Source organism: Hyperolius riggenbachi, chromosome 1, assembly GCF_040937935.1.
Source record: "Hyperolius riggenbachi isolate aHypRig1 chromosome 1, aHypRig1.pri, whole genome shotgun sequence".
Lineage (NCBI taxonomy): Eukaryota > Metazoa > Chordata > Amphibia > Anura > Hyperoliidae > Hyperolius > Hyperolius riggenbachi.
In genome coordinates, this window is record NC_090646.1 from 230799990 (window position 1) to 230824485 (window position 24496).

Consider the following 24496-nt stretch of genomic DNA (forward strand, 5'->3'; position numbering starts at 1 on the left):
TTTCCAAAGCCTTGGACATTCCACGGAGCACTGTTAAGCGATCATTCAGAAATGGAAGGGGTATGGCACAACTGTAAACCTACCAAGACAAGGCCGTCCACCTACATTTACAGGCCGAACGAGGAGAGCGCTGATCAGAAATGCAGTCAAGAGGCCCATGGTTACTCAGGACGAGCTACAGAGATCTACAGCTCAGGTGGGGGAATCTGTCCATAGGACAACTATTAGTCGTGCACTGCACAAAGTTGGCCTTGTGGGAAGAGTGGCAAGAAGAAAGCCATTGTTAACAGAAAAGCATATGAAGTCCCGTTTGCAGTTTGCCACAAGTCATGTGGGGAACACAGCAACCATGTGGAAAAAGGTGCTCTGGTCAGACGAGACCAAAATGGAATTTTTGGCCAAAATGCAAAACGCTATGTGTGGCGGAAAACTAACACTGCACATCACTCAGAGCACACCATCCCCACTGTCAAATATAGTGGAGGCAGCATCATGCTCGGGGGGGTGCATCTCTTCAGCAGGGACAGGGAAGCTGATCAGAGATGATGGGAAGATGGATAGAGCCAAATACTGGGCAAACTTGGAAGAAAACCTCTTGGAGTCTGCAAAAGACTTGAGACTGGGGCGGAGGTTCACCTTCCAGCAGGACAATGACCCTAAACATAACTCCAGGGCAACAATGAAATGGTTTAAAACAAAACATATTCATGTGTTAGAATGGCCCAGTCAAAGTCCAGATCTAAATCCAATCGAGAATTTGTGTCAAGATCTGAAAACTGCTGTTCACAAATGCTGTCCATCTAATCTGACTGAGCTGGAGCTGTTTTGCAAAGAAGAAAGGGCAAGGATTTCAGTCTCTAGATGTGCAAAGCTTGTAGAGACATACCCTAAAAGACTGGCAGCTGTAATTACAGCAAAAGGTGGTTCTACAAAGTATTGACTCATTACGCACACCCCAATAATTACGCACACCCCACTTATCAGCTATTTATTTGTAGAAAATGTTTGGAAGCATGTATGAGTTTCGTTCCACTTCTCATGTGTACACCACTTTGTATTGGTCTTTCAGATGGAATTCCAATAACGCTGATTCATGTTTGTGGCAGTAATATGACAAAATGTGGAAAACTTCAAGGGGGCCGAATACTATTGCAAGCCACTACGCCTCACAGGTGCTAGTACTGGGTCTGTGTTTATTTATGACCTAGTAAATGAAGTAGAACGTAATATTGCTATTTTTGCAGATGATACAACATTTCACAGATTTATCAACACAGAGGAAGATAGTGGCGTATGGCAGAAGGATCTGGATTAGATGGCTATGTGGACTCATAAATGGCAGATGAATTTTAAAGTTCAAAGAAAAAAATGTAAAATCAAGCACCATACAAAATTAATGGGATACAGATGGGGTATTAAACTTGGAGAGGGACTTGGGCGTACTGGTTGACAGCAAGTTAAATAATTGTATTCAATGCCAAGCAGATGCAGCTAAAGCAAATTAGATTTTGGGATGCAATAAAAGAGAAAAAAACTTTTTTAATATCAGTACATAGACATATGACTATGGTAGGGATTAGATTGTGACCTCCTGTAAAAGGAACAGTTAAAGGGAACCAGAGAGGATGAAATATACATACCTGGGGCTTCCTCCAGCCCCATACGCACGGATCGCTCCCATGCAGCCGTCCTCCGCTGCCTGGATCCGCCCCCACCGGGTCCCGTCATTGCCGCGAGTCGGCCGGCGGACGCGGCCAATTCTCCGCATCACAGGGTGCTCTCTCCATACAGATATGCATGTGGCTGCCTACTGCGCAGCCGCATGCGTACGGGTACGGAGGGAGCCCCTGTGATGCGGACAATTGGCCGCGTCCACCGGAAGTGACGGGTCAGGTACCGGCGGATCCAGGAAGCGGAGGATGGCGGCGTGGGATCGATCCAGGCTTATGGGGCTGGAAGAAGCCCCAGGTATGTATAAAATCATTTTCTATTTTGGCTGGCCATTCCTCTCTGGTTCCCTTTAAGTGATATGAGAATAAACTCTGTACAGCGCTGTGGAAGATGTCGGCGCTATATAAATACTAAATAATAACCTAGGATGCTAGCATAATTCAGATGGATGGAAGGTCTCACTTGCTAGGAAAGGTTAGATAAACTGGGCTTATTTAATCTAATGAATAGATGCATTAAGAGTAGATCTACTGTAATGAACATGTATAAATACAACAGAGGTCAATATAAAGGCTTGGCAGATTAGCTTTTTGTCCCTAGGCTTGAGCAAAGGACAAGGGGGCTCAACTCACAGATGGAGAAAAAAATGTGTTGCCTCCTATTCAGAAAAAAATCTCAATACATTGCACCAGTGGAAGCACAATCACAAATTACAGGTGTGGCAGAGGAAGGCTCTATCTGCCGGCTATGTCTGGATGTAGAAGAAGCAGGTTCAGGGCTCTTTTACACTAGTAGTGTTTTGTGATCCATTTCTGATCACTTTCAGATTGCAAAGTGCTAGGTAGTTAAAAGTGGATGTAAAATCACAAAGAGAGCTTGTTCTGGAACTGCATGATATGTATTGTACACATTAACATGCTCCCAGACACTGACCTCAACACTGATAAACATGAACCTGTGCATGGCTGTAAGCATAGTCTCTGGGGGTAAGAGTTGCATGGATGAGTTTTTTTCCTTACAGATTTACTTGTCAACATGTTCCCCCTGTGTTATTTTACAAATAATGAAAAGTATGAAGTTTCAGGAGACAGTAGTGTTGGATGGCTGCATATTTGGCACCTACTAAATACCTTCTCACCTTTACTATCCTTGAATACTGACAAATGTAGAACTTAGCTCTCTCTGCTTTGTGCTTGATTTGCTCACACACATCCACTGTAATTACTTAGCTGCATTAACAATTCTTCCAAGCAAGGAAGAAACATTAATTCACAAATGGAGAGATAGAGGCAAAAATAAACAATGCTAAATATGTACTGTCTTTTACAATTGGTTTTCATCGGTTTGTGATTTTTATTTTTTTTTGAATTGTCTTTTTCCCCCTTTCCTTCTTCATCTCTTGATGTGCTATGTAAAATATAGTAGTCTACTGCCATCATGAGGCCATTCACGCACATTATTTAATACCTTAGGTTGAATTTGATTTTCAAATAATTTACCTGGAGTTTGAAACAACAACAAAAAAACTGTAAAAGTGAAGGGTATTCTTTTTTTAACCTATTAAAAGTGAAAACCCAAACTGTGGCCAGCAAAAAGGCACTGTCCAATATCGCAAATCCTTTAGGGACTTTCGATTTATTTTGGCTTTAAATCCATTTAAAGATACTTTATTCAAGTGATTCTGAGGTGGGGATTTTACCTAGTACAAAGCATGCTACCTGATCCGGAGGGCTGGCTGGACAGATAGTCGCAATCCCTGCCGCTTCTGTAGTCTGCTCTCCTTTAGTTTTGGTGTCGAGGCCCCTGGAGTCATGTTGCTGGAAGAGCTGCTCTTTGTGTCTCACACAGAGCAAAGTGCAGAGAGGCGAGGAGCAGCACCCGGGGAGAGACAGATCTGCTTAATGGCAGCTGGGGAAGCCTTCCAGGAACACCCCCAGTGGGTGTTCAGCAGGGAGTGCTTCTCTCCCACTACCCCCTCGAGATGTCGACATGCTGCATATCAGCAATTTCGGGGGGTGATAACGCGGTTCTGGGGGGAAGAGAGCAGTGCGGGGGACACACAGAGGCATGTCATGCAGCACCAATTATGGGCTTGTAATTGGGAATGGACGCAAAACTGAAAAAATGCACCTTTATTTCCAAATAAAATATTGGCGCCATACATTGTGCTAGGGAAAAATTTTAAACGTGGCAGTAACCATACAAATGGGCAAATAAAATGTTTGGGTTTTAATTATGGTAGCATATATTATTTTAAAACTATAATGGACGAAAAGTGAGAAATGAATTTTTTTTCAATTTTTTTCTTATTTTTCCTGTTACAACACATTTAGAATAAAATAATTCTTTGCAAAAAGTTAGAAAAGGCGAAAAAAAACAAGATCTAGTTTTGTTTCTTTGTGATAAGTACCGTAGTAATAAAGTTGAGGTGAATGAATGGAAGGATTGCTGACAGTTGAAAATTTCTCTGTTTTTTTTTTTAAGGGGAAAAACCTTTGGAGGGGAAGTGGTTAAAGTAAACCTGAGCTGATGTATTAGATGCTGAATTGAATGTGTAGTAGTAAAGTTAAATAGAACGTTCCTGCAGGCCCACATTCTTCTTTTTAATTTAAGGGCTGAAATTTAGTTCTAGTTATTAGAATCTATTTTATTCATCTCTTAGTGAAGAGCATTACTTACTACTTTCCAGTACTGTTATTATCAGTAGTCCTTGTGCAGGCAGATAAAAATCTCATGCCTTCTATTTACTTTTCAGGAGAGCCAAGGTTGGGTTCAATTACTGTGCTGTTTTGTTACCACGTTTATACAGTGTTTGATTCAATAAAGGTATTTCGACTCTACCTACATCGTGCGGAACTCACTTCCTACAGGTTTATACAGTGGCTTGCAAAAGTATTCGGCCCCCTTGAAGTTTTCTACATTTTGTCGCATTACTGCCACAAACCTGAATCAATTGTATTGAAATTCCACGTGAAAGACCAATTCAAAGTGGTGTACACGTGAAAAGTGGAACGAAAATCATACAGGATTCCAACATTTTTTTTTTTTTTTACAAATAAATAACTGCAAAGTGGGGTGTGCGTAATTATTTAGCCCCCTGAGTCAATACTTTGTAGAACCACCTTTTGCTGCAATTACAGCTGCCAGTCTTTTAGGGTATGTCTGTACCAGCTTTGCGCATCTAGAGACTGAAATCCTTGCCCATTCTTCTTTGCAAAACAGCTCCAGCTCAGTCAGATTAGATGGACAGCGTTTGTGAACAGCAGTTTTCAGATCTTGCCACAGATTCTCGATTGGATGTAGATCTGGACTTTGACTGGGTCATTCTAACATGGATATGTTTTGTTTTAAACCATTCCATTGTTGACTTGGCTTTATGTTTAGGGTCGTTGTCCTGCTGGAAGGTGAACCTCCGCCCCAGTCTCAAGTCTTTTGCAGACTTAAAGAGGTTTTCTTCCAAGATTGCCCTGTATTTGGCTCCATCCATCTTCCCATCAACTCTGACCAGCTTCCCTGTCCCTGCTGAAGAGATGCACCCCCCGAGCATGATGGTGTGTTCAGAGTGATGTGCAGTGTTAGTTTTCCGCCACACATAGCGTTTTTCATTTTGGCCAAAAAGTTCAGTTTTGGTCTCATCTGACCAGAGCACCTTCTTCCACATATTTGCTGTGTCCCCCACCTGGCTTGTGGCAAACTGCAAACGGGACATCTTATGCTTTTCTGTTAACAATGCCTTTCTTCTTGCCATTCTTCCATAAAGGCCAACTTTGTGCAGTGCACGATTAATATTTGTCCTATGGACAGATTTCCCCACCTGAGCTGTAGATCTCTGCAGCTCGTCCAGAGTCACCATGGGCCTATTGACTGCATTTCTGATCAGTTCGCTCCTTGTTCGGCCTGTGAGTTCAGGTGGACGGCCTTGTCTTGGTAGGTTTACAGTTGTGCCATACTCCTTCCATTTCTCAATGATCTCGAGAACAGTGCTCCGTGGGATGTTCAAGGCTTTGTAAATCTTTTTGTAGCCTAAACCTGCTTTAAATTTCTCAATAACTTTATCCCTGACCTGTCTGGTGTGTTCTTTGGACTTCATGGTGTTGTTGCTCCCAATATTCTCTTAGACAACCTCTGGGGCCGTCACAGAGCAGCTGTATTTGTACTGACATTAGATTACGCACAGGTGCACTCTATTTAGTCATTAGCACTCATCAGGCAAGGTCTATGGGCAACTGAATGCACTCAGACCAAAGGGGGCTGAATAATTACGCACACACTACTTTGCAGTTATTTATTTGTGAAAAATGTTTGGAATCATGTATGATTTTCATTCCACTTCTCACGTGTATATCACTTTGTATTGGTCTTTCACGAGGAATTTCAATACAATTGATTCATGTTTGTGGCAGTAATATGACAAAATGTGGAAAACTTCAAGGGGGCCGAATACTTTTGCAAGCCACTGTATATACTAAAGCTATGCTTTATTAAGTTTTTTTTGAAGCAAAAAAAAATAAAATAGAAAGTGTACATAGGCAAGCACTATGTACCCTTGAACGTGTCCTATTCTTAAACTGGATCCAAGATAAACTTTTACTCATTGCATAATTGTGCCCCTTACATATAGTTTATAGGGCATTCCTCAAGCCAAATACTTTTTTTTTTTGTTTTCATACCCTAATTCCCTATAAAGTAAACAATCCTTGCCCACAGCTCCTCCAGCGCCTAGGCATTCTGAGTCCCATGTAGCAAGTGCTCATGGGAGCTCAGTCTGGGGAGGAAGAGGTTTTCTCGAAAGAGGAGAAGGAGGCTTTACCAGCAAGAGATTTTATAGGCAAAGGGGCGGAGAGAGGAGTGGATTTTTCACAAGTTGAGGGGTAGAGTTGCAGAGCAGCTTGCCTGTGTATAATTATGACAAGCAAAATATGGCTGCTCTCATTGGATCACAGGAAGGAATAATCATATACTATTGATAGCTAAACTATCTAAACATTAAATAAGATACACAGACAAGTTACTTGTTAAAGTGGATCCGAGATGAAAAACTAACTAACCACTCATGTGATTCAGTTGAGATACCTGATCCAGCAGATTTTATTTTTGAATTTGTGTGAATTAAATTCATTCAAAACATAAGCTCCCTGTAAGCAAAAGCTGTTATAAACCTTTTCATTTAACGCTTTGATTTCTGGCAGATAACACAGCTATGTACAAGAAGTTATGACATATTGGCTTAATTGGTGAAAAAAACTGTACTTCTTTTCTCCACCAGTCCTTTGAAGATTTTACATCTGGCCTTCGAAGCCCTTCAGGGGTTAGAATATATGAACCGTCACCACATGGTCCACCGAGCTCTCTCTCCTCACAATATCCTGCTGGATGAAGAGGTAAGAACTGACGCCATCATTGAGGGGTGTGGGCCACCATTTCATGGGATATTGATAAGTGAAAGTCCTAAAGGTTCATTTACCAACATGATAGGCACATGGATGTAGTGCTTTGCACAGGTGTATCTAGCGAGAAGGGCGCCGGATATCTGGGTGGATATAGCGGCGCTCAGAGGGTAATATGGGTGCTGTCAAAACACGGAGCCCAAAATACTTTAAAAACAGCCTAATTCGTTTGCCAGCGGTAGCTGGCAGCTGAATTATATCTTACCCCTAAGTCCATGGCGGCCTGGAGGGGGACTAGTAATTAATGCTGCTGGGAAATGTGCAGTAGCAGGTTGAGATGTTTTTCCGCTTCATCCTGTGCCCAAATCTTTACACGTATGCGTATGTAGTTCTCTTTCTAGAGAATAATAAGGTGCATAAGACACCTGAAAGGTATGTTGTAATATTCCATCAACCGCTGTAATACTTTGTGGCAGTAAATGCACTGGGCTTATTATATGCTTATATTTAAAATAATCTAGTGCTAGACCTTTATTTTCATTGCTTTATTGAATTTTGAAAGTTGATAGACATTTGAAAGTTATAAGAATACCAAAACTCAGGATCTCAGTTGCAAACAAAAGCTATAGCTAAAGTCCTCTGACAAACAATTCCACACATACTACCTTTCCTTTGCACTGCTGCAGTTCCTATATTCTATTTTATTTTTTATTTTTTTTGCTGTCTCTTTGAAGTCAACAGCATTGCTTGGTTTTCCAACGAGGATGAAAAGTGTAAACAAACTTCTGAAAGGGTAGCAGCAGAGATGGCCTAGTGTTTGTAGCAGCTTGTTACTACTACTACTACTACATTTACCAGTACTACTTCCTGGTTATAATCAGAGACCATTACTATGTTTACTGCACTTTTTCTCATGTTCTGCCTGTCTGCAAATATCTACAAGTTGCATTGCAATATGCATCCTCCCAGTGTACCACACTCCATATTCATTTCACCTGCTCTGCTTTCCTCACCTTACTCAGCTTCTCATGAACTGTTAGCTCTCCTGAAATCTCTCTCTCCCTCCAGCAGCTCAAAAACCTCACAAACATTTAAATCCCATTCACATTTGCTTACTCTCTCCCTCCTACTCTTACTTGCAGCTGGTGATATATCACCCAATCCTGGACCACAGCCTTCTTCCAGACAGGCATCCCCTGCTGACCTGCTTCATACACTTCACAGCCCTCTGTCCACAAATAACCTCAACACCCATCCTCGCTCCAACCTTATTTCCATCCATCCCACCCACAAACACATGCTCCCCCCTACCCTGCGGTCTCTGGAATGCCAGATCCGTCTGCAATAAACTTACAGCAGTCCACGACCTCTTCCTCACCAAATCCCTCACCATCCTCGCACTCACTGAGACATGGCTCACCCCCTCTGACTCTGCCGCAGAGGCTGCCCTCTCCTATGGTGGGCTTCACCTCAGTCACACCCCCAGACCAGACAACAGGACCGGGGGAGGGGTGGGTCTGCTCCTCTCCCCATCCAGCACCTTCCGTGTCCTCACCCCACCTACCTCCCTACAATTCGCATCATTTGAGGCCCACACCATCCGCCTCTACCACCCCCTCCCTGCCATTGTTGCGGTCTTATACCGTCCTCCAGGCTCCACCCCACAATTTCTCGATGACCTTGCTTCCTGGCTCCCTCACATCCTCTCCTCTGACCTCCCCACCATCATCCTTGGGGATTTCAATATTCCCATCGATGAAGCCCAGAACTCCGCTGTGACCCGGCTACTCACCATTGCCAACTCACTTGGACTAGTACAACACACCAACGCCCCCACTCACACTGCAGGTCACACTCTCGACCTTATATTCACTAAATCCACCGCTATTGCAGACCTTGACATCGCACCCTTTCCACCCTCAGACCATCACCTTCTTACCTTCAACCTCCTCACGGAAGGCACCTCCAAACTACCCGCCCGCCCACCTGGTCGATTGCAGCGAGACCTACGCAAGCTCAACACTAGCGTCCTCGCTGACCCCCTCCATGCCCTCTCCTCCACTCTCCCCACCCTAACCTGTCCTAATCTTGCTGCAGCTCAGTATCGCCAAACTCTCTCATCAGCCCTAGAGAAAGCTGCTCCACCAATATTTCGCCGCAACCGACCCCCTAACCCCCAGCCCTGGCGCACTACCCATACTCGCAACCTCCAGAGGGAAACACGCGCCACTGAACGGAAATGGAGGAAATCTAGACTTAACCAGGATTTCCTACAGTACAAGACAAACCTGCTGCAGTTCCACACTGCCCTTGCTCATGCGAAGCAGGAATACTTTACCAAGCTCATCGGAGCACAAGCTTCCAACCCCCGGCGTCTCTTTGCCACTTTCAACTCCCTGCTTAAACCCCCCCCCCCCCTTCCACACACACCCTCCATTTCCTCCCTCTCTGCCACAGATTTAGCCACCCACTTCACCAACAAAATTGTCTCTATCCACCAGGAAATATCCAATCTCAAATCTTCACCTTCCACCCCCTCCCAACCAGCTCCTCCTCCACCCTATCCTCCCCTCACATCCTTCACTCCTACTACCACCGAGGAAGTCCTCCACCTACTGCAGACTTCCCATACCACCACTTCCCCCCTTGACCCCATCCCTTCTGATTTACTCCAGCCTCACTTCATGGAATTGGCCCCAGTCCTCACTACCCTGTTCAACCTCTCCCTATCCACAGGCACCTTCCCCTCAGACTTCAAGCAGGCCACTGTACTACCCCTGCTCAAGAAACCCTCCCTCGACCCCTCGCTACCCTCCAACTACCGTCCTATCTCCCTCCTCCCCTTTGCCTCAAAACTCCTTGAGCGTCTGGTTCACAAACGCCTGACCTAGTTCCTCAATGCCAACTCACTGCTAGACCCCCTGCAATCTGGATTTTGGCCTGCCCACTCAACCGAAACTGCTCTCACCAAAGTGGTCAATGACCTTGCCTTAGCTAAAGCTGAAGGTAAATACTCCATTCTCCTCCTTCTTGACCTTTCAGCAGCTTTTGACACAGTAGATCATCCCCTACTCCTCCAGTCCCTCCAGTCCATGGGCATTCTCGATCTTGCCCTGTCCTGGCTTTCATCCTACCTCTCCAACCGCTCCTTCACGACCGCCTTCAATGAGTCCTCATCCACCCCCAACCACCTCTCGGTGGGAGTCCCACAAGGTTCGGTCCTTGGCCCCCTACTGTTCACCCTATACACATCCTCCATTGGCAAGTTTATCTCCTCCATGGGTTTTAACTATCATCTGTATGCAGATGACACCCAGATCTACCTCCACACCCCTGACATATCCACCACTACCATGGATAAGGTCTCCTCCTGTCTATCAGCCATCTCCTCCTGTATGTCCGCTAGGTTCCTGAAACTAAACGTAGACAAAACGGAATTTATGATATTTCCACCCCGGTCATCCCTGAACCTCCCAGATGTGCATGTCACTGTTAACCACACTATCATTCGCCCTACCTCTCAAGCCCGCTGTCTGGGTGTCACCCTGCACTCTCCTTCACTCACCACATCCAAAACCTCACAAAGTCCTGCAACTTCCACCTTCGTAACACCTGTAAGATTCGCTCTTTCCTGACCTCTGCCATCACCAAACTCCTCATCCATGCCCTCATAATTTCCCGCCTCGACTACTGCAATGCCCTTCTGTCTGGTCTCCCTATGACCCGAACAGCCCCACTGCAGTCTATCATGAATGCAGCAGCCAGAATTATCCACTCCTCCCATCGCTCCACCAGGGTGGCTCCCCTCCATGAATCCCTCCACTGGCTTCCTATCCAGTCCAGAATCAGATTCAAGATATTGTGACCTACAAATCTGTCCACAAAACCTGTCCAACCTACATTTCTGATCTTACTCAGAGATACACACTTAGCCGCTAACTCCGCTCCTCCAATGAACTTCGCCTGACCGCCCCCCCCCCCCCCCGTATCACTCAGTCCCATGCACGCCTCCAGGACTTCTCAAGAGCTGCTCCAACACTATGGAACTCCCTACCTCCACCCATTAGGGCAGCCCCCTCCTTCAACATCTTCAAGAAAGCCCTCAAAACTCACCTTTTCACTCTGGCTTACTACCCTTCACAAGTGCTCTAAACCCACAGCTGAACTCTGGTCTCCTACCTCTCGTGTCCCTACCTCTCCCTTTAGATTGTAAGCCTTTGGGCAGGGTCCTCCTCCTTTTGTGTCCAACCTGATCATGCACCTCCATTACTGTGAACCCATGCTAGGCATCTGAGTGAACTTAACTTGTCTAATCTCCATGCTCCATCCAGTGACTGACTAAGCATTACCTTGTACTCATACTGTGCTGCATGATCTGATCTTTCTTGTATTCAGGTATTGTCATTTTGCTGTATGTCACCCCTAAATATTGTATGTATCCCTATTTATTGTCCAGCGCTGCGTAATATGTTGGCGCTTTATAAATAAAACAAACAAATAAATAAATAAATACTACTACTCACTAATGATGACATATTTTCAGTGCTCAGTTTAGGAAGCGTTTAAACCAAATACAGCACTGAAAGGCAATTAACTTTATAAAGCTAGTCAAAATGTTCCATGTAAGAGAAAATGAAATAACAAGAGAAAATAAAATAATGGTCCAGTACACATGCAGGTCCCAGGGTTGTTGGAGCAGAGGTTCCTCCTCTGCCTATTTTAAAGAGGAACTCCAGTGAAAATAATGTAATAAAAAAGTGCTTCATTTTTACCATAATTATGTATAAATGATTTAGTCAGTGTTTGCCCATTGTAAAATCTTTCCTCTCCCAGATTCACATTCTGACATTTATTACATGGTGACATTGTTACTGTGGGCATGTTATGTATCTGTTTCTAGCTGTTCTGGCTGTTAGACAGTTGTAAACAGCCATTTCCTGTGTGTGAACATTGTTACAGTTGCCAGGAGTACCGCGGTATTCAGAGCCTCTAGTGGGAGTGGTTTCAGCACAAAATCAGTCACACAGCGCCCCCTGATGGTCTGTTTGTGAAAATCATTCTATTTCTCATGTAAAAGGGGGTATCAGCTACTGATTGGGATAAAGTTCAATTCTTGGTTGGAGTTTCTCTTTAAGAAAAGGCAAGGTAGCAGACCCATGAAAGAGAGCAGGTTTTGCAGCTATTGTCAGCAAGGTGAGATGACACTGTGCACTGTTAAAACCATGTTTTTGTAAGTAAGCTATTATTGAACTTATTTTACATTCGGTTTAATACATCTTGTGTTTTAGGGACATATCAAAATGGCTAAATTTGGTCTTTATTATATAACCGATCATGGAGCAGACGTCGATTTTCCTATAGGGTATGTAAAATACTTTTCTTATTCCTTCCTATAAATGATCAGTAGATGGCAGTAGAAGCTCGATGTAAACGTGAATTGCAGCTCTTAAAATGTATTTTGTTCACTCAAGGTCTGGGCAGCGTTCACTTTATTAACACCATTACTTTATTTATAATTCATATTGTCACCAATTCTGTAAGCTTTGTGTATGTTGTTGTCTTTGTATACATTTATAGTTTAAACCAAAAGTGTCAAACAATACGGATCAAGCCGAAAGATGTCTGAGGATAACAGATTTGAATATTTTTCATAATCCGCTACTCCATTGCCAATAAATCCACAAGTTGTTGCTGTTGTATGGTCATTAAAGTCAATGGGCATAGATCAGTTACCGTTTTTAACAGTGAGACATGTTTGTAAGAGGTCATTGTCCTCTCCATGCTTGTGGTCAAGTTTTTATAAAGTTGCTCTGATCTCTGCCTCATACCATGTGGTTTTTTCCACTACTGTCATGAACCTAGTATGTATACAGAGACCGTTAATGCCTCCGACTGACGGCCTAGAGCATTGGTCTCCTCACTCACCCTGCCTGCGTGAGAAGCTTCTCGTTGACACTCCATAAGCTCTTTCTCCCCTATTCCCCGCATAGCAGCAGAACATGTCATTAGCCTTCAGGCTTACAACACAGCATCGCCCCTACACTGCAGGGTGACTTCCCTCGTACATGTGTACGAGGCTTACAGCAAACTGCAAAAGCGTTTTCTAAAAGCTGAAGTACATTCTTGCCTCTTCCATGAGAATTAAGAGGGTATAGGTGCGTGTACACATCTAATTTTGATTGGCCAGAGACTGACCAATTTTATCACCTCTTTGTTTTATGGGTGGTTTCCTACATAATCTGTTTATAGTATACAAAATCTGTTGGCTCTCATACTACATGTTTTTGTTTTGTTTTTTGATTTGGCAAATTGAAGCGTGTGATAACACAGTGACAAGGAAGAAGGGCGTCTGCAATGATCTAAGACCGCGCTGAGCAAACCACGGCCCGTGTACCGGAAATCGGGTCGTCGCTGGATGGCCCGATTCCTCTCCTCCCTCCCTCCCTACAGAGTTGTGAGCGGGGTGAAAGGGAATGGTTCACTCCCCTAATCGCCGCTTTCAGTGTCGGATCTCCATGGCCACAGCAACGTCATGTGACACGCCATCAGGACGTGCCAGCGTATTACACAAGACCCGACGCAGGAAGCAGCGATTAGGTGCATTAACCATTCCCTTTCATCCAGCTCGCAATTCTGCAGGGAGGGAGGAGGAAAAATGTTAGGCATGCGGTCTAAAGTTCGCCAAGCCCTGACCTAAGAGAAGCGATAGGTGATGATGAGGCTTTTCACAATGGGCTTTATTCACAAAGCTTTTCTGTTAAATTATCTCACCTTATTTATTAACTCACAATTTATTGCTCCTTAAATGACTTAACTTATGATTTACCTCTCTTTATCTAACTTAACTCATGGTTTAGCTCTCCTTATTAGACATAGCTCATGGTTTAGCTCTCCTTGTTAGACATAACTCATGGTTTAGCTCTCCTTATTTGACATAACTCATGGTTTAGCTCTTTTTATTTGACATAACTCATGGTTTAGCTCTCTTTATTTGACATAACTCATGGTTTAGCTCTCTTTATTTGACATAACTCATGGTTTAGCTCTTCTTATCTGTTTATCTCATGCATTAGCACTACTTAGAGAAAAGATAATAGGACACAGAAGCATGTGCTCCTCACAATGACATACCTCTGTCTCCTTACTGTGTGCTATTTACCTTGCACTTGTCAATCGCTGACTCCTCCACCCAAAGCATTGTCTCCCCTGCCTCCTCCATCGCATTGCTCCCTGCCTCTTTAAGCCTTTTCCAATCAGAAACTAAGCCGTGACCCTGGAAGTACTACCTGGGTTGTGGCTTAGCTTCAGATTGGAGGAAGCCGAAAGAGGCGGGGAGCAATGCGAGGGAGGAGGCAATGTGGTGCGAGGCAGAGGAGACAGCGATTAACAAGTGCAAGGTAAATAGCAGGCTAGCGACAAGCAGATTGTTGCTAGCCTGCCGCTATTTTCAGGGTGGGACAAAAGCAGATTGTAGCTAACCTGCCGCTATTTTCAGGGGGGGACAGCAGAGCTGGGGGGGACTAGCAGCGCACAGTAAGGGCATAGAGGCATATCATTGTGCGGAGCACATGCTTCTGTGTCCTATTATCTTTTGCAAAAAGAACACCTCGGGTTCTCTTTAAAGTTAGGGTGAAAAATAAGTAACCTTTGTGAGTCAACCACAATGTTTGTTCTCCAAAAGCACCATTCAAAAGCCTAATTTCATATCTTTGTGTTTTCACAATGAAAGTCCATTGCGGTACAAGAACTGGGTCAAGATACTGAACATCCCTTGCTTTAAAATGTAAATTTAATTATGTGGGGGAAAATTACAGGATCCCTTCATTTATGTACAGGTGCCTATCAGTTTGTTTACACAGAGCTGGCATAAAAAGGATTCAATGGCGCATGATATACAGGATCTTCTCAAAAAATTAGCATATTGTGATAAAGTTCATCATTTTCTGTAATGTACTGATAAACATTAGACTTGCATATATTTTCGTTTCATTACACACAACTGAAGTAGTTTGAGCCTTTTATTGTTTTAATATTGATGATTTTGGCATACAGCTCATGAAAACCCAAACTTCCTATCTCAAAAAATTAGCATATTTCATTCGACCAATAAAAGAAGTGTTTTTAAAACAAAAAAAAGTCAACCTTCAAATAATTATGTTCAGTTATGCACTCAATACTTGGTCGGGAATCCTTTTGCAGAAATGACTGCTTCAATGCGGCGTGGCATGGAGGCAATCAGCCTGTGGCACTGCTCAGGGGTTATGGAGGCCCAGGATGCTTCTATAGCGGCCTTAAGCTCATCCAGAGTGTTGGGTCTTGCGTCTCTCAACTCTCTCTTCGCAATATCCCACAGATTCTTTATGGGGTTCAGGTCAGGAGAGTTGGCAGGCCAATTGAGCACAGTAATGCCATGGTCAGTAAACCATTTACCAGTGGTTTTGGCACTGTGAGCAGGTGCCAGATCGTGCTGAAAAATGAAATCTTCATCTCCATAAAGCTTTTCAGCAGATGGAAGCATGAAGTGCTCCAAAATCTCCTGATAGCTAGCTGCATTGACCCTGCCCTTGATAAAACACAGTGGGCCAACAGCAGCAGCTGACATGGCACCCCAGACCATCACTGACTGTGGGTACTTGACACTGGACTTCAGGCATTTTGTCATTTCCCTCTCCCCAGTCTTCCTGGGTATATATTGGGATATTGTGAAGAGAGAGTTGAGAGACGCAAGACCCAACACTCTGGATGAGCTTAAGGCCGCTATCGAAGCATCCTGGGCTTCCATAACACCTGAGCAGTGCCACAGGCTGATTGCCTCCATGCCACGCCGCATTGAAGCAGTCATTTCTGCAAAAGGTTCCCGACCAAGTATTGAGTGCATAACTGAACATACCGGTAATTATTTGAAGGTTGACTTTTTTTTCGTTTTAAAAACCCTTTTCTTTTATTGGTCGGATGAAATTAGCAAATTTTTTGAGATAGGAAATTTGGGTTTTCATGAGCTGTATGCCAAAATCATTAATATTCAAACAATAAAAGGTTCGAACTACTTCAGTTGTGTGTAATAAATCTAAAATATATGAAATCCTATGTTTATCAGTACATTACAGAAAATAATGAACTTTATCACAATATGCTAATTTTTTGAGAAGATCCTGTATATCTGAATGAATAAGCAGAAATATAATTAATATATCCTTTAGATGTGTCCAGTCCTACATGCGATTTTAAGATCTGCACTCTATACTCTCTATTCTTCTCTAGATACCCATCTTACTTAGCTCCAGAAGTCATTGCTCAGGGTATTGTAAAGCCAAAAGATCCCACTCAGCGTGAAAGACCTCGCCGCTCTGGACCAAAGTCAGATGTGTGGTCATTGGGTGTGATTTTATTCGAGCTATGTGTGGTATGTAAAGGAAAATTGTGCAGTTTGTTGTTAGCATCTGAGCATTGTCTCTAATGTTCATAGAGAAGTGGGTATGGGAGACGTGTTGAAACAGCTGATGAATTCTGCGGTTAAACGTTGGAAAGGGTGTGATTTATCTGCTGAAAAGCAACTTGTAACTCAAGAGCAATGGGAGTGTTATTTATCTCAGTAATGTCATATGCTAAAAATGATCTAAAATTGCTGTCAGACTGACTGTCTCATCCCACCCACTGGGAAACCACAGGTGTTTCTATCTATGTTTTGTAACAGCACTGCTGTTATGTCTTAACGTTCTGATTTAGGCACAGAGTTTTATAGGCATGTAATAGAATTATATTTTGTGTTACAATTTGTAAAAGCAAGAAGCTGTTGTCGTCGATTCCAAAAGTGCTTGGTTAATGCAAGTTTTCTAAAGATCTAGGTTAATGAAAGTTAATGAAAGTCCTCTGAAGATATTTGGCACAACTAAAAAATACATTTTCCTATACAACAAAAATGAGATGGTTTTGATTCAGGATCTTTAAAGGACCACAATTGCAAAAAAAAAAAAAAAAAGTAAAATACTAGTGTTACTCCTGTTTTGCTGTCATTTAGGTCGCATTCACAGTAAGACTTATAATGCAGCTCCACAACGTGGCACTGTGAATGCGACCTTACAGTAGGAAGTAAACATTTTACAGATCTGACATGTTTTGGACTAGTGAATCTCCTCATGGGGGATTCTCCGTATTTCCTGTGCAAATGCATCCCATGGAAAAAAAAATCTATATAAATATACTGGTCTGCCTCCCTAATCACTTAAACACTATTTTTGCAGATATACTGAGCAACTGCCTTTCAGTATGTCTTGTTTGAAATAAAGAAAGCCCTGAATATCCCCCCTGTTGAGATGGACTAGCACAAAACTTGTCAGTTGTGTTTTTTATTTTTATAAGCGACATAGGAAAAAAGTAATTTAAAGTGTATTTTGCGCTGGAACTAATGTACATTTTATACATATGTATACACACATTTTAAATTTTACAATTTTTCGTGATAGTGGTTCTTTTAGAGTGTCCCCGAGGCAGCATGTGACATGATGAGATAAGGTAATATCCTCTATAATAGCAGGATGTGTATATCAGATAATCATGCCCAAAAATAGCTGAGGTTGCCAGATCGCCCTGCTATAGCCGGCTGCAGAATTCAAGCATTGCTAATCCCAGGACATGCTCACAAACCAGATTTAGCCAACTAATAATGGACCGACACTCCCTGTCACCTCCAGTTTACTGCCATAATCCCTGTCTCTAATAGTCATTCTCTGGTACTTGTCAAATGAAGTTGCTACCTGTGATTATAAAGACTATTAAAGACAGGGATTGTTGCAGCCAACTTGTGGGTGACCTGGGGTCTGATCCAATTCATTATTTCTCCTACGTTTTCTCCTAGGTGATCTTTTCACAACTTATCAATAAAATTCTTTTTAAGCCACCAGCAAACAAGAAAATATTTTGACAGTACTTTTTCACGTACTTTTTGGTACTTTCTCAATTGCAGAATGGCAAAAAGCTAGTTTATACAGGAGATTAAAAATCATCTTCTAAGAGAAAACTTAGGAGAAAACGTGAATTGGATCAGGCACCTAGAGTGTCTGTGTTTGGTTAATGTTGGTGCCTGATCTAGGTGTTGCCCTCAGCCTAGTATAAAATCACATCCTGAAATTGGCAATGTTTGCACATGATCAGGAGCTGCATGTCAGCATTGTGGCTGTTCACGTTTGTATTTAGAAGTCGGGAGAGAATCATCAACAGTGGGTAAACCCTAGTGGACAGGACAGTTTAGAGCAGTGGTCCTCAAACTAAGGCCCGCGGGCCAAATGCAGCCCCCTGAGGCTTTTTCACCGGCACTCCACTCACAAAATGTATTACTTATAGATGTGGTCCAATGCATCTTTAAATATTGTTGTCTCGCAGATAGAATACCAGTGCTGGTACTATCAATCCACAGGGAAGCCAGCGAGCAGTCATTCGCTGGCTTTCAATCCAATTCTGCATCAGGCGACACTGTTGTCCAATGGGATGACAGGTTGCTCCCCGTGTATGCTTCACTGTTTGGCGAAAATAGTTTTTTTACTATCTGCACATGCTGTATTGGGTGTTTAATATCTGCTTTGGTTAAATGGGAGACAAAAGGGCTGCATGTGTAAACAGGTAATAGTTTACACTACCTAGGTTCAATGTAATGTTTTCTACATCATATCATGTATACTCCGGCCCCCCATTAGTTTGAAGTATTTTGACCCGGCCCTTGACGGAAAACGTTTGGCGACCCCTGGTTTAGAGTGTCGTCAATACTTACTGTAAAGTCCCCTACACTGGTGCATGCACAGTACACTTGTGTTTAATCAAAGGGATGGCATTAAAAATGCAAAATGCTTTTGAAACAGGAAAATTACTACATTGTTAAGTTTAAGTTGTTTTGTAAAAATGTGTGATAACAGTCCTTTAACTTTAATAAGTCCTTTATCCTCCCCTTTGCCTCAAAACTCCTTGAGCGTCTGGTTCACAAAAGCCTGACCCAGTACCTCAATGCCAACTCACTGCTAGACCCACTGCAATCTGGATTTCGGCCTGCCCACTCAACCGAAACTGCTCTCACCAAAGTGGTCAATGACCTTGCCTTAGCTAAAGCTGAAGGTAAATACTCCATTCTCCTCCTCCTTGACCTTTCAGCAGCTTTTGACACAGTAGATCATCCCCTACTCCTCCAGTCCTTCTAGTCCCTGGGCATTCACGATCTCGCCCTGTCCTGGCTTTCATCCTACCTCTCCAACCGCTCCTTCATGACCGCCTTCAATGAGTCCTCGTCCACCCTCCACCACCTCTCGGTGGGCGTACCCCAAGGTTCGGTCCTTGGCCCCCTACTGTTCACCCTATACACATCCACCATTGGCAAGGTTATCTCCTCCATGGGTTTTAACTATCATCTGTATGCAGATGATACCCAGATCTACCTCCACACCCCTGACATATCCACCACTACCATGGACAAGGTCTCCTCCTGCCTATCAGCCATCTCCTCCTGGATGTCCGCTAGGTTCCTGAAACTAAATCTAGACAAAACGGAATTTATGATCTTCCCACCCCGGCTATCCATGAACCTCCCAGATGTGCATGTCACTGTTAACCACATTACCATTCGCCCTACTTCTCATGCCCGCTGTCTGGGTGTCACCCTGGACTCCACACTCTCCTTCACTCCCCACATCCAAACCCGAACAGCCCCACTGCAGTCCATCATGAATGCGGCAGCCAGAATTATCCACTGCTCCCATCGCTCCACCATGGCAGATCCCCTCCTAGAATCCATCCACTGGCTTCCTATCCAGTCCAGAATTAGGTTCAAGATACTGTCTGACCTACAAATCTGTCCACAAAACCTGTCCAACCTACATTTCCGATCTTACTCAGAGGTACACACCTAGCCGCTCACTCCGCTCTTCCAATGAACTTCGCCTAACCACCCCCCGCATCACCCAGTCCCATGCACGCCTCCAGGACTTCTCAAGAGCTGCTCCAAAACTATGGAACTCCCTACCTCCAGCCATTAGGGCAGCCCCCTCCTTCAACATCTTCAAGAAAGAACTCAAAACTCACTCTTTCACTCTGGCCTACTACCTCTCACAAATGCTCTAAACCCACAGCTGAACTCTGGTTCCCTACCTTTCGTGTCCTTACCTCTCCCTCTAGATTGTAAGCCTTTGGGCAGGATCCTCCTCCTTTTGTGTCCTACCTGATCATGCACCTCCATTACAGTGAACCCATGCTATGCATCTGAGTGAACCTAACTTGCCTAATCTCCATGCTCCCCTCCAGTGACTAAGCATTACCTTGTACTCATACTGTGGCCTTTCTTGTATTCATGTATTGTCATTTTGCTGTATGTCAGCCTTAAATATTGTCTGTAACCTAAATTAATGTCCAGCGCTAGGTAATATGTTGGCGCTTTATAAATAAAATAAATACATTCTTCATGGTACTAACTCTATGGTGATTTTTTTTCTTCATGTATTTTTGTCTAATAAGTGCTTTCATCTTCTCACAGGGCAGAAAGTTGTTTCAAAGCCTAGACATAGCTGAGAAACTGAAATTTATACTTACTGTAGGTAAGTGCTTGTTATTTCCTATACAGTATACCCTGGGTGCCCAATAGGTCGATTGCGATCTATCTGACGACCGCCTGCCCGCGTCCTGTCATGATCAGAAGATTTCGCTGCCTTAGCAGCATCAGGGAGAAGAGGAGAGAGGCGTGGCTAAAGGGGGGGGGTGGCTGAAGGGGAGAGGTCTCCTCTCCTCCAGGCTGTGTGACTCCAGGCTTCTTGCGTGTGCAGCATGTTCTCCCCTTCAGGTTGCCAGGCAAGGGAGGATTGTGGAGCTGCAGCTATTCGCTAAGCTACTAGCTTCTGCAGCTATTCGCTAAGCTTGGGGGGGGGGGGGGAGGGGGAGTAAGAATTCCTATGTCTGATGGGGGGAGTTGATTAGATCTCGTAGACTCTGCAGGTTGTAAAGTAGCTCGCGAGCCAAAAAAAAAATGTGGGCCCCCCTGCAGTATACACTTATAGCAACTCAGTGGACCTGAACAGAACAGAAGGAAAACATATAGAAAAGCACCCTGTGTGTATTTAGAGAGTTTAGCCTGTCTAATCCCCCTGCATCTGTGACTAGGCACAAGTTGTAATTTGATCCTGCAGCTGTGTCAGCTGACTGCCATAGTAGAGAGCTAATTGGTAAACCCCAGGGCCGGATTTATGGGCAGGCATCCTAGGCCGGTTCCTAGGGCGGAAAAATGTTTGGGGCGGGTGGGGAGCCACCCGTGACAGACAGTTCGCATCTCCACAATGCCACAGGTGTGCAGATCTGTCCATCCGCAGCCGCCCGCTTTGCACACCGCAGCATGTCCTTGTGTGCGTGTATGTGCGTGCAGGCAGCCAGCGGGCAGCTACAGAGAAGTCGGGAACAAGGTAGCCAATTAGCTGCTGCGAACACAGCGACCCGACGTAGGAAGGAACAGAGGCGTCTGCAACGTGCATGGAGGTCTTACCATGCTGCAGAGAAACCCTCAGGGCGCACAGACAGACAGAGCAAGACCTCCATGCACAAATTAGGAGGAGTACCACAGCAGGCAGCTATTTGTCCCATCTCCCCTCTGGCTGCTCCGAGTCCCGACAGCAAAGTACGGGGGAGGGAGAGAGTGAAAGAGTGATCAGCTGATCAGGACTGAGCTCACACTGGGAGAAGCATGGCTCTTAGAGCAGCCTTCCGAGGAGAGGCACCACAAAGCAGGAAGATCTGGTTCCTGACTGGGGATAACGTCAAGCTGTAACTGCAAGTATGTGAGTAGCTGCTGACTGTAACTGCATGTAACTTCTCCACACCCCCAAAGCAGCATTAGGTGGTCTTTTTGTCCCCTATATAGAGGCACCACACAGCTCCTTCCAAGTGCCCCCACCCCCCTCTATAGGCACTACAACTCTCAGCATGTCTCCCCATTCCACAGAGGCACCACTGCTGCCAGCATGCCCCTTCATACAGGCACAGGCGCTACTGCTCCCAGCATGCCCCTCCATACAGGCGCTACTGCTCCCAGCATGCCCCTCCATAGATGCACTACTGCTCCCAGCATGCCCCTCCATTCAGGCACTACTGCTCCCAGCATGCCCCTCCATAGAGGCACCACTGCTCCCAGCATGCCCCTCCATACAGGCACTACTCCCAGCATGCCCATCCATACTGCCAGCATGCCCCTCCACAGAGGCACTACAGTTCTCAACATGTCCCCCACTCCACAGAGGCAATACTGCTCCCAGAATGCCCCTCCATAGAGGAACTACTGCTCCCAGCATGCTCCTCCCTCTCTATAGAGGCAACAAACAGAGCTCTCAGCAAGCCCCACCTTCCTCTATAGAGCCACTACAGTTCCAAGCATGCCCCTCCTACTCTATGTAGTATTGGGTTGTCACCTAGGGCCAGCTGGCAAACCCCCGGGCCCTGGTCTTCCCGCAAGATGATAAATGGCCCCCTGGAGCTTCTGCAGAGTAATCGCAGCAGAGCGCACTTACATGTCCATAACGCTCCTCTGTGCTTTATCCTCACAGACACCTCATCTCCGTGACCCAGCAACACATGACTCTACAGGGGCCTTGGGGGGACCGCTATTCACATTAGAGGAGGCCTGGGGGCCCAGCAGCCAGCTCTGGGGGTCAACCCAGTGCTATATGGAGACGCAGGGGCATGCTGGAAACTGCAGTGCCTCTGGAAGGGGAGGAGCATCCTGGGAGCTGTGGTGCCTCTGTGGAGGGGTAGGGGCATGCCTGGCAGCTGTGGTGTCTCTATAGAGACGGAGGTACGCAGTGAGTGTTTTTCAGTTTGCCGCTATGGAAACGCCAGCCCTGGTTATCCCCTCATTTCTTGCCTTACCCTTCTGACTTTTTCACCCTCTTTCCTGTTATTAATTCTGCCTGCCAACCTTCCCCTCCCCCCCCCCCCCCCCCCCCATCCTTTCTTTCCTCACTGATCTCTCCTCACCCTGGCCACCTCTTCAGTTACTGCTCCTCTCCACCCTTATATCCCTCCCCCCAGTCTTATAATTTCTATGTAAGGGCTGGTGCACACCAAGAGCGGTTCTGAGCGTTTTTAAAAAAGCTTGAGGGGTGAGAAGTGCTTGCTAATGAAAGTGAATGGGATGGTGCACACCAGAGCGGTTCGTTTTTCCCCCAAACTCGGGTCCTGCTGCATTTTTTAGGTTTCTGAGGCGTTTCTGCCTCAATGTAAAGTATAGGAAAATGGAAAACTGCTCTGAAAAACACTAGATCAGAGCGGTTTTCCAGGCGTTTTTTTGTTACAGAAGCTGTTCAGTTACAGCTTTACTGTAACAAAATATGACATCTGCTACACAAACGCTCCAAAAACGCTAGGCATGTTTAGAAAATCGCTCTAAACATGCCTAGAACCGCTCTGAAAATCTGCTTCAAAAATCGCTAGCGTTTGCGGATCTGCTAGCTGGTTTTGGTGTGCACTGGCCCTAATTTAAGAGACTGCCTATAGTAAATATTCAATATATGCACTCTCTTTAGTCTTCTACTACACTGATTTGGTAAGATTGGTTGAAAAAGAGTGGATCATTAGTGGCCACATTAACCTGCGCTCCCCAGTACAGACATGCCCACACAATGAAGCAACTTATTTGATCAGAGAGGGACACAGTGCTAGAATATGGATTTATGTTTTTTATTTATTTTTTCGGGGGGGGGGGGGGGGGGGGGCAGCTGGCGACAGTGGGCCTAGGGCGATAAAAAGTACAAATCCGGCCCTGGTAAACACAGGATGTTAACAATATGTCTGCTTCCATGAAAGCAGGAAGTATAGACACTGCAGGTTTGGTGCAGGATTTGTATCAGCTTTACCAAAGAAATGTTTTTATTTAAAGGTTATGATGCTGTTGCTATCTTTTAGCACAGAGAGGAAGTTCTGAGTTTAGGTCCGCTTTAAAGCATAAATAGACCTAAGGTTCCTGTACAACTTGTGCGATGCAATGTACAATACACATTGGGCTTGATTCCACATAAAGCGTGATAAGTGGGACAGGACATAATAGTAGATGTCTATTCTATCATATAAACATTATAATCAGATTACATGTGAGGTGCAATGAGTACTATTAGATCTCACACTGGGATAGATGTATCAAGACAGGAATATAGAACGTTGGAGTAAAAGTTGAAAGGTTGTGTAGAGAAAATGTAATGTTTAAGCTCAGGAAGGTTTGTGCACACAAGCTCTGTTTCAGCTCCTCTTACAAAGTTAATTTTACACAAAGTATCTTTGAAGAAGTCAATTGCATTGTATGTGTGCTCGATCTTGATGTCCCCTCTAGCGTAAACAAACTTTTGTAGGGGAAAGGTGAGTGTAGAGGCAAAGATAACCCTTGAGTGTCTGCAGCAGTTGTCAAATATCACTGGGGAACATCAGGTAAA

The 24496-nt window shown here is 44.5% G+C and overlaps 1 protein-coding gene across 5 annotated transcripts in view; it reads left to right on the top strand.

Moving 5' to 3' along the window:
• Positions 1 to 24496, top strand: part of TBCK (TBC1 domain containing kinase) — a 330567-nt gene that overhangs the window by 48529 nt on the left and 257542 nt on the right. For 4 of the 5 annotated variants that reach the window (XM_068231246.1, XM_068231264.1, XM_068231255.1 and 1 more), the window contains 4 exons: positions 6938 to 7052; positions 12347 to 12420; positions 16320 to 16461; positions 20569 to 20629. In XM_068231246.1, coding sequence (XP_068087347.1) covers positions 6938 to 7052; positions 12347 to 12420; positions 16320 to 16461; positions 20569 to 20629 — 392 coding nt within the window. Of the gene's footprint in view, positions 1 to 6937; positions 7053 to 11819; positions 12252 to 12346; positions 12421 to 16319; positions 16462 to 20568; positions 20630 to 24496 lie in introns of those variants that run through there. The other variant, XM_068231279.1, reaches the window with a different exon arrangement.